Genomic DNA, 10,948 nt, shown 5'->3' with positions numbered 1-10,948 from the left:
CCATATCCCTCCACACCCCTCTCATCCATGTACCTGTCCAAGTTTTTCTTAAATGTTAAAAGTGAGCCTGCATTCACCACTTCATCTGGCAGCTCATTCCACACTCCCACCACTCTCTGTGTGAAGAAGCGCCCCCCCTAATATTCCCTTTAAACTTTTCCCCCTTCACCCTTAACCCATGTCCTCCAGTTTTTTTCTCCCCTAGCCTCAGTGGAAAAAGCCTGCTTGCATTCACTCTATACCCATCATAATTTTATACACCTCTATCAAATCTCCCCTCATTCTTCTACGTTCCAGGGAATAAAGTCCTAACCTATTCAACCTTTCTCTGTAACTCAGTTTCTCAAGTCCCGGCAACATCCTTGTAAACCTTCTCTGCACTCTTTCAACCTTATTAATATCCTTCCTGTAATTAGGTGACGAAAACTGCACACAATACTCTGAATTCGGCCTCACCAATGTCTTATACAACCTCACCATAACATTCCAACTCTTATACTCAATACTTTGATTTATAAAGGCCAATGTACCAAAAGCACTCTTTACGACCCTATCCACCTGTGACGCCACTTTTAGGGAATTATGTATCTGTATTCCCAGATCCCTCTGTTCTACTGCACTGTTCAGTGTCCTACCATTTACCTTGTATGTTCTACCTTGGTTTGTCCTTCCAAAGTGCAATACCTCACACTTGTCTGCATTAAACTCCATCTGCCATTTTTCAGCCCATTTTTCTAGCAGGTCCAAATCCCTCTGCAAGCTTTGAAAACCTTCCTCACTGTCCAGTACACCTCCAATCTTTGCATCATCAGCAAACTTGCTGATCCAATTGACCACATTATCATCCAGATCATTGATATAGATGACAAACAATAATGGACCCAGCACTGATCCCTGTGGCACACCACGAGTCACAGGCCTCCACTCAGAGAAGCAATCCTCCACAACCACTCTCTGGCTTCTTCCATTGATGTGGAGATGCCAGCGTTGGACTGGGGTAAACACAGTCAAAGTTTTAACAACACCAGGTTAAAGTCCAACAGGTTTATTTGGTAGCAAGTGTCATTAGCTTTCGGAGCGCTGCTCCTTCGTCAGATGGAGTGGAAATCTGCTCTCAAACAGGGCACAGAGACACAAAACTTGATTTTGTGTCTCTGTGCCCTGTTTGAGAGCAGATTTCCACTCCATCTGACGAAGGAGCAGCGCTCCGAAAGCTAATGGCATTTGCTACCAAATAAACCTGTTGCTGGTGTTGTTAAAACTCTTACTGTGATCTTTCATTGAGCCAATGTCTAATCCAGTTTACTACCTCTCCATGTATACCTGGCGACTGAACCTTCCTAACTAACCTCCCATGCGGGACCTTGTCAAAGGCCTTACTGAAGTCCATGTAGACAACATCCACTGCCTTCCCTTCATCCACTTTCCTGGTAACCTCCTTGAAAAGCTCTAATAGATTGGTTAAACATGACCTACCACGCACAAAGCCATGTTGACTCTCCCTAATAAGTCACTGTCTGTCCAAATATTTGTAGATCCGATCTCTTAGTACTCCTTCCAATAATTTACCTACTACTGACATCAAACTTACCGGCCTATAATTTCCCGCATTACTTTTTGAGCCTTTTTTAAACAACGGAACAACATGAGCTATCCTCCAATCATCCGGCACCTCACCCGTGGATACCGACATTTTAAATATATCTGCCAGGGCCCCTGCAATTTCAACACTCGTCTCCTTCAAGGTCCGACGGAATACCCTGTCCGGTCCCAGGGATTTATCTACTCTGATTTGCCTCAAGACAGCAAGCACCTCCTCCCCTTTAATCTGTATATGTTCCATGACCTCCCTACTTGTTTGCCTTATTTCCATAGACTCCATGCCAGTTTCCTTAGTAAATACGAATGCAAAAACCCATTTAATATCTCCCCCATTTCTTTTGGTTCCATACATAGCCGACCACTCTGATCTTCAAGAGGACCAATTTTATCCCTTACTATCCTTTTGCTCTTAATATACCTGTAGAAGCTCTTAGAATTATCCTTCACCTTGTCTGCCAAAGCAACCTCATGTCTTCTTTTAGCCCTCCTGATTTCTTTCTTAAGTATTTTCTTGCACTTTTTATGCTCCTCAAGCATCTTATTTGCTCCCTGTTGCCTATACATGTCATACATCTCTCTCTTCTTCTTTATCAGAGTTCCAATATCCCTCGAGAACCAAGGTTTCTTATCCTTATTCACTTTGTCTTTAATCCTGACAGGAACATACAAACTCTGCACTCTCAAAATTTCTCCTTTGAAGGCCTCCCACTTACCAATCACATCCTTGCCAGAGAACAGCCTGTCCCAATCCACGCTTTTTAGATCCTTTCTCATTTCTTCAAACTTGGCCTTTTTCCAGTTTAGAACCTCAACCTGAGGACCAGATCTATCTTTATCCATGATCAAGTTGAAACTAATGGCGTTATGATCACTGGAACCAAAGTGTTCCCCTACACACACTTCGGTCACTTGTCCTAACTCGTTTGGCAAAGTTTGCATTTGACAAAGTCCCTCATGGCAGGTTGGTTAAGAAGGTTAAGGCTGATGGGATACAAGGAGAGGTGGCTAGATGGGTAGAAAACTGGCTTGGCCACAGGAGACAGAGGGTAGCAGTCAAAGGGTCTTTTTCCGGCTGGAGCTCTGTGACCAGTGGTGTTCATGCTGTGAAGGGGCTTGGGGCTCCGAAAGCTTGTGTGGCTTTTGCTACCAATTAAACCTGTTGGACTTTATCCTGGTGTTGTTAAACTCCTTACCAGTGGTGTTCCGCAGGGCTCTGTACTGGGACCTCTGCTATTTGTGATATATATAAATGATTTGGAAGAAGGTGTAACTGGTGTTATCAGCAAGTTTGCAGATGACACGAAGATGACTGGACTTGCAGATAGCGATGAACATTATCGGACAATACAGCAAGATATAGATAGGCTGGAAAATTGGGCGGTGAAATGGCAGATGGAATTTAATCCAGATAAATGCGAAGTGATGCATTTTGGAAGAACTAATGTAGGGGGGAGTTATACAATAAATGGCAGAGCCATCAAGATTATAGAAACACAGAGGGTCCTAGGTGTGCAAGTCTACGAATCCTTGAAGGTGGCAGGACAGGTGGAGAAGGTGGTGAAGAAGGCATATGGTATGCTTGCCTTTATAGGGCGGGGTATATAGTATAAAAGCTGGAGTCTGATGTTGCAGCTGTATAGAACGCTGGTTAGGCCACATTTGGAGTACTGCGTCCAGTTCTGGTCGCCGCACTACCAGAAGGACGTGGAGGCTTTAGAGAGAGTGCAGGGAAGGTTTACCAGGATGTTGCCTGGTATGGAGGGTCTTAGCTATGAGGAGAGATTGGTTAAACTGGGCTTGTTCTCCCTGGAAAAACGGAGAATGAGGGGAGACCTAATAGAGGTGTACAAGATTATGAAGGGTATAGATAGGGTGAACAGTGGGAAGCTTTTTCCCAGGTCGGAGGTGACGATCACGAGGGGTCACGGCTCAAGGTGAGAGGGGCAAGGTATAACTCAGATATCAGAGGGACGTTTTTTACACAGAGAGTGGTGGGAGCCTGGAATGCACAGCCAAGTAGGGTGGTGGAGGCAGACTCGCTGACATTGTTTAAGACTTACCTGGATAGTCACATGAGCAGTCTGGGAATGGAGGGATACAAATGAATGGTCTAGTTGGACCAATTATCGGCACAGGCTTGGAGGGCCGAAGGGCCTGTTTCCTGTGCTGTACTGTTCTTTGTTCTTTGTTTCCGAATAGGAGATCTAATATTGCATCCTCTTTAGTTGGTACCTCTATTTATTGATTTAGAAAATGTTCCTGGACACATTTTACAAACTCTAACCCATCTAGACCTTTAACAATATGGGAGTCCCAATCTATATGTGGAAAATTAAAATCCCCTACTATCACAACTTTATGTTTCCTACAGTTGTCTGCTATCTCTCTGCAGATTTGGTCCTCCAATTCTCGCTGACTATTGGGTGGTCCATAATACAACCCCATTAACATGGTCATACCTTTCCTGTTTCTCAGCTCCACCCATATGGCCTTGGCAGACAAGCCCTCTAATCTGTCCTGCCTGAGCACTGCTGTAACATTTTCCCTGACTAGCAATGCCACCCTTCATCCCTCTGCCTCTATCACGTCCGAAACATCGGAACTCTGGAACATTGAGCTGCCAGTCCTGCCACTCCTGTAGCCAAGTTTCACTAATGGCTATAATGTCATAATTCCATGTGTCAATCCACGCCCTCAGCTCGTCTGCCTTCCCCACAATACTCCTGGCATTGAAATAGACACACCTCAGAAGATTATTACCACCAGACACAACCCTTCTATTTGTGATTTTGCATGAACTATTAACATCATTTATTTTCACCCCCGCTCCACTACCTGCTCTGGCACTCTGGTTCCCATCCCCCTGCAAATCTAGCTTAAACCCTCCCCAATAGCACTAGCAAACCTCCCTGCAAGCATATTGGTCCCCTTGTAGTTCAGGTGTAACCCGTCTCTCTTGTACCGGTCCCAACTGCCCCAGAAGAGGTCCCAATGATCTAGAAATCTGAAACCCTGCCCCCTGCACCAGTTCCTCAGCCACACGTGTTCATCCGCCCGAGCATCCTACTCTTACCCTCACTGGCACGTGGCACAGGTAGCAATCCTGAGATTACTACCCCTGGGGTCCTGCTTTTTAACTTCCTACCAAGCTCTTTATACTCACTCTTTTGTACACACATTCGCTATATTCTGCTGTATCTCCCTTTCACACAGAGACATATTCTCTCTAGCTTGTTGTATTTCTCACAAGCACACATTCTCTATGTCAAAGAAAGAACAAAGAACAAAGAAAATTACAGCATAAGAACAGGCCCTTCGGCCCTCCTAGCCTGCACCGACCATGCTGCCTAACTGAACTAAAACCCCCTACCCTTCTGGGGACCATATCCTTCTACTCCCATACTATTCATGTATTTGTCCAGACGCCTCTTAAAACTCACTGTCGTATCTGCTTCCACTACAACCCCAGCAGCGAGTTCCAGGCACCCACACCCTTTGTGTAAAAAACCTGCCTCGTACATCTCCTTTAAACCTTGCCCCTCGCACCTTAAACCTATGCCCCCTAGTAATTGACTCTTCCACCCTGGGAAAAAGCTTCTGACTATCCACTGTGTCCATGCCTCTCATAATCTTGTAGACTTCTATCAGGTCGCCCCTCAACCTCCGTCATTCCAAATAGAACAAACCAAGTTTCTCCAACCTCTCCTCATAGGTAATGCCCTCCGTACCAGGCAACGGTCTGGTAAATCTTTTCTGTACCCTCTCCAAAGCCTCCAATCCTTCTGGTAGTGTGGCGACCAGAATTGAGCACGATATTCCAAGTGCGGCCCAACTAAGGTTTAATAAAGCTGCAACATGACTTGCCAATTTTTAAACTCAATGCCCCGGCTGATGAAGGCAAGCATGCCGTATGCCTTCTTGACTACCTTCTCCACCTGCATTGCCACTTTCAGTGACCTGTGTACCTGTACACCCAGATCCCTCTATCAATACACTTCATGGTTCTGCCATTTACTGTATCTTTCCATCTGTATTAGACCTTCCCAAATGCATTACCTCACATTTGTCCGGATTAAACTCCATCTGCCATCTCTCCACCCAAGCCTCCAAACGATTTATATCCTGCTGTGTCCTCTCATGGTCCTCATTGCTATCCGCAAACCCACCAACCTTTGTGTCGTCCGCAAACTTACTAATCAATCCAGTTACATTTTCCTCCAAATCATTTATATATATTACAAACAGCAAAGGTCCCAGTCCTGATCCCTGAGGAACGCCACTTGTCACAGCCCTCCGTTCAGAAACCCTTCCACTGCTACCCTCTGTCTTCTATGACTGAGCCAATTCTGTTTCCACCTTGCCAGCTCACCTCTGATCCCATATATATATGTATATATACATATATAGATATCTGGCAGTATCCCTCTCTCGCTCACATTCCATATATCGGCAGCATCATTCTCTCTCATTCTCACATTCTCTGTATCTTGCTGTATCTGTTCCTCACACTCACACATTTTCTGTAGTTTGTTGTATCTCTCCCTCACACACTCTCATTTTCCTGTATCTCAGAGGCACAGTGGTTCGCATTGTTGCCTCGCCAGGGACACGGGTTCGATTCCCAGCTTGGGTCACTGTCTGCGCGGAGTCTGCACATTCTCCCCATGTCTGCGTGGGTTTCCTTTGGGTGCTTTCCTTCCAGTTTCCTCCCACAGTCTGAAAGACGTGTTGCTTAGTTGCATTGGCCATGCTAAATGCTCCCTCAGTGTCCCTAACAGGCACCAGAGTGTGGTTGCTGAGTGTGTTTAACCTTCTAAAATTGTGATTTTTGTCTTTAGGCATTGGCGGCACGCAGATTAAATTGGTGATTAAATTCATGGGACATGTTGGTGTTGAAGTGATGCAGAACATTATTCTTGAGGTGAGAATCTGTTTGGAGATTAAATATTGGTGACATCAATTCCTGCCTCTCACTCTGAATTCACAGATCAGGAGCTCCATGTCAGATTAAAAGCAGCTTCACTATCCTGCTGATTATCCTTGTATTATCCAGACCACCCTCCTGTTGAAGGGCCGAGTGGCCTCCTCCTGTTCCTGCGTTGGTGTCTGAACCTCTATAGTGTAGCTGAAGTGGGGAGCATTGTCACAGTCCAGTCCCATTGGTCCAAACCCCTCACAGATTGAGGGCAAAGAAAGTCTGAAACAACCTCACATTGCTCTGCTGACCCCAAGATCACCTCTCTCTCTCTCTCTGTCTTCCTCTCTCTTTCCTTTGCTCTCTTTCTCCCTCTATCCATCTCTGTTGCTGCCTCAATGTCTGTCCTCTGTCTCCCTCTCAATTTCTTGCTAACTCTCTCTCTCTCTCTGTCTTGATCTCTTGTCATCTCTCTCTCTCCGACCTTCAATGTTTGTCTCTCTCTCTTCTCACCTTCTGTCTTACTCGGCCACTTGCTTTGTCTCCATCCCTCCCTCTCTCTCTTTTCCTTGAGTCTGTCCTGCTCTTTCTTTTTCTCCCTTTTCTTTCTGTGCCCATCTCTATTTCTCTGTCTTTTTCTTTGCTTCATCCAGTCTCCCCTTTGCTTCTCTCGCTCCCTCACTGAACTCATTTCTCCAGTCCCATTTTCACTACAAACGTTGGAAGCAATGTCACCTGTTCCGTATGGCCAGTGCAGTTCCAGACAGTGATTGGCAGTGAATGTGACTTTTTGTCCCCAAACTCTACTTCACAATTTCCCTGCACCCTCACTGCAATATGAATTATGTCTCCTGTCTGTGATATAGCTGCAGCTGTCACTCAAGAATCGATTTCCGGATGTGGATCTTCATTTGAGTATTGCAGATGATTAACTCTCGGCTGTGGCTTACTCCAGAAGATTGTTGGTGATGGATTGTATCAGTCAGCGCATGATGGCCTGTGTGTTTGACAGCTTTGCTCACTAATCGTCCTGCCTTACAATGTTAAGTAGCTAGCAAAGGATTCATTGCTCGCTGTGTGCTACTGTTACATCATTATTGATTCTTCTTCATGTGACAGGATTGTGGGAACTTTAGCTTTTGCTTTGTTAAATAGGGAAACATACCCTCAATTTGAAAATACTGACTACTGGGCTGTTGGACAGAGATTGACCCAACATTGACCATTTTTAACTTTCTGCTTAATGAGAGAATGATCTGTGTGGAGCCCCCTGAGAATGGGCCCCCTGTGAATGGGCAAACAGACCACTGTTAATCCAAGCTAAATTCTGGGGAGATATCATCCTTTTTCTGAAGGTTGTGACAGGTTGATGTTGGTCGGTACAGAATAGAATACAGGCTTATTGTTTTATCTATAGAATAGGAAGTGAGTGTATGAAAAGTGAAATATTTGACAACTGATCTCACGAACCCAGTGAAAGAAGAAATTACATCAGCTTTATTAACCAAATTGATATATGCTGGCTCCAATCAGATCCTCCTTATCTGGAGTAGTGATACTGCTGGTGGAGCAGGAAGCAATATGTTTGTATCTTCACTCCATTCGATTCATAGAACCGGTGAACGGTCCCTGTTGGTCCCATTGTGAAGATGTAAAAGTGTAACAAAGAACAAAGAACAGTACAGCACAGGAAACAGGCCCTTCGGCCCTCCAAGCCTGTGCCGCTCCTTGGTCCAACTAGACCAATCGTTTGTATCCCTCCATTCCCAGGCTGCTCATGTGAGCAAGATATGATTAGGACTAAAATCACAGGAAAATCCTGCCAAGGATGCACTCTCAGCAAAACAACGTCTGTGGAGATCAGTAAAATTTAGTATTTCGAGTCAATGTGCTGGCTTTTGAGCTGAAACATTAACTGTGTTTCACTCCGCAGTTCCTGCCTGACCTGCCGAGTCTGTACAGCTTGTCTTTTTCTGTTTTTTTCTTTACACGATCAGGTCTATCAGATTCTCATTAATGGGCTTTCACAAACCCAAACCTATGCCTCAGAAAAGCCTCGGAAGAAACAGGAGAAAATCACGAGGGTTTTGATTGCAAAGTGTCTGTTTAACTGATTATTCAGCTGGGAACTGTAACGTGTTCGAGCCCATCACCATCACATGTGGGTTTCTCAGTTAAGTGGGTGTGTAAATGTATGCAATGTGTGCTTAATAAATCTCAAAATACTTGACCACAATGTTTCAAATCTGTTTCTTTTGGAGAGATGTCCAGATTATCGAATTAGGAGCTAAAACCACCCTGGAACGGTTTGAAACTCACCTTGTTGTCTGGCCTATCTCTCAGATTCTCAACTCTCTGTCTTCCCATGGATTCATCTTCCTCTCCCTGCTTCACTTTGAATATTTTTCCGGCTTTTCTGCTAATGAACACTCGCAGTTCACAAGATAGAAGAACATAAGAAATAAGAGCAGGAGGAGGCCATTTGGCCCCTCAAGCCTGCTCTGCCACTCAGTCCAATCCTGACTGATCCTGGGCTTTATCTTCACTTTCCCACCCACCCCCATATCCCCTAATTTTATGACACCACAAATCTGTCTGCTCCAGCCTTATATTTATTCAACAAAGGAGCACCCATAACTCCGAGTTAGAGAATTCCAAAGATTCATTGCCATTAGAGTAAAGAAATTACTCTTCATCTCTTTAGGGGCAGGTGCGACCTGTACAGTTTAATTTAATTTAATTTAATCTCAGTTGTTTGGGTTTAATCTCAGTTGTTTGGGTTTAATCTCAGTTGTTCGGGTTTAATCCCAGTTGTTGTGGATTTAATCTCAGTTGTTGTGGATTTAATCTCAGTTGTTTGGATTTAATCTCAGTTGTTTGGGTTTAATGTCAGTTGTTTGGATTTAATCTCAGTTGTTTGGGTTTAATATCAGTTGTTTGGGTTTAATCTCAGTTGTTTGGGTTTAATATCAGTTGTTTGGGTTTAATCTCAGTTGTTTGGGTTTAATCTCAGTTGTTCGGGTTTAATCCCAGTTGTTGTGGATTTAATCTCAGTTGTTTGGATTTAATCTCAGTTGTTTGGGTTTAATCTCAGTTGTTTGGGTTTAATCTCAGTTGTTTGGGTTTAATCTCAGTTGTTCGGGTTTAATCCCAGTTGTTGTGGATTTAATCTCAGTTGTTGTGGATTTAATCTCAGTTGTTTGGATTTAATCTCAGTTGTTTGGGTTTAATCTCAGTTGTTTGGATTTAATCTCAGTTGTTGTGGATTTAATCTCAGTTGTTTGGATTTAATCTCAGTTGTTTGGGTTTAATCTCAGTTGTTTGGGTTTAATCTCAGTTGTTTGGATTTAATCTCAGTTGTTTGGGTTTAATGTCAGTTGTTTGGATTTAATCTCAGTTGTTTGGGTTTAATCTCAGTTGTTTGGGTTTAATCTCAGTTGTTTGGATTTAATCTCAGTTGTTGTGGATTTAATCTCAGTTGTTTGGATTTAATCTCAGTTGTTTGGGTTTAATCTCAGTTGTTTGGGTTTAATCTCAGTTGTTTGGGTTTAATCTCAGTTGTTTGGGTTTAATCTCAGTTGTTTGGGTTTAATGTCAGTTGTTTGGATTTAATCTCAGTTGTTTGGGTTTAATCTCAGTTGTTTGGGTTTAATCTCAGTTGTTTGGGTTTAATCTCAGTTGTTTGGGTTTAATGTCAGTTGTTTGGATTTAATCTCAGTTGTTTGGGTTTAATATCAGTTGTTTGGATTTAATCTCAGTTGTTGTGGGTTTAATCTCAGTTGTTTGGATTGAATCTCAGTTGTTTGGGTTTAATCCCAGTTGTTGTGGGTTTAATCTCAGTTGTTGTGGGTTTAATCTCAGTTGTTTGGATTTAATCTCAGTGGTTTGGGTTTAATATCAGTTGTTTGGATTTAATCTCAGTTGTTTGGATTTAATCTCAGTTGTTTGGATTTAATCTCAGTTGTTTGGGTTTAATCTCAGTTGTTTGGGTTTAATCCCAGTTGTTGTGGATTTAATCTCAGTTGTTTGGATTTAATCTCAGTTGTTTGGGTTTAATCTCAGTTGTTTGGGTTTAATCTCAGTTGTTTGGGTTTAATCTCAGTTGTTTGGATTTAATATCAGTTATTTGGGTTTAATCTCAGTTGTTTGGGTTTAATCTCAGTTGTTTGGGTTTAATCTCAGTTGTTTGGGTTTAATCTCAGTTGTTTGGATTTAATATCAGTTATTTGGGTTTAATCTCAGTTGTTTGGGTTTAATATCAGTTGTTTGGATTTAATCTCAGTTGTTTGGGTTTAATATCAGTTGTTTGGGTTTAATATCAGTTGTTCTGGGTTTAATCTCAGTTGTTTGGGTTTAATATCAGTTGTTTAGGTTTAATCTCAGTTGTTTTGGGTTTAATCTCAGTTGTTTGGGTTTAATATCAGTTGTTCT

The 10,948-nt window shown here is 43.0% G+C and overlaps 1 protein-coding gene across 1 annotated transcript in view; it reads left to right on the top strand.

The window, feature by feature from the left end:
• LOC144487672 (pancreatic secretory granule membrane major glycoprotein GP2-like) overlaps positions 1-8,747 on the top strand; it is a 53,261-nt gene extending 44,514 nt beyond the window's left edge. Inside the window, exons 7-8 of the mRNA XM_078205754.1 lie at positions 6,441-6,523; positions 7,384-8,747. Of these exons, the coding sequence (XP_078061880.1) occupies positions 6,441-6,523; positions 7,384-7,449 (149 nt within the window). The 3' untranslated portion in view covers positions 7,450-8,747. The remainder of the gene's footprint in view (positions 1-6,440; positions 6,524-7,383) is intronic.
• Positions 8,748-10,948: the final 2,201 nt, after the last annotated feature.

Source organism: Mustelus asterias, unplaced genomic scaffold (assembly GCF_964213995.1).
Source record: "Mustelus asterias unplaced genomic scaffold, sMusAst1.hap1.1 HAP1_SCAFFOLD_965, whole genome shotgun sequence".
Lineage (NCBI taxonomy): Eukaryota > Metazoa > Chordata > Chondrichthyes > Carcharhiniformes > Triakidae > Mustelus > Mustelus asterias.
The sequence above is the reverse complement of the archived record's forward strand: the minus strand, read 5'-3'. Positions and strand labels throughout refer to the sequence as shown.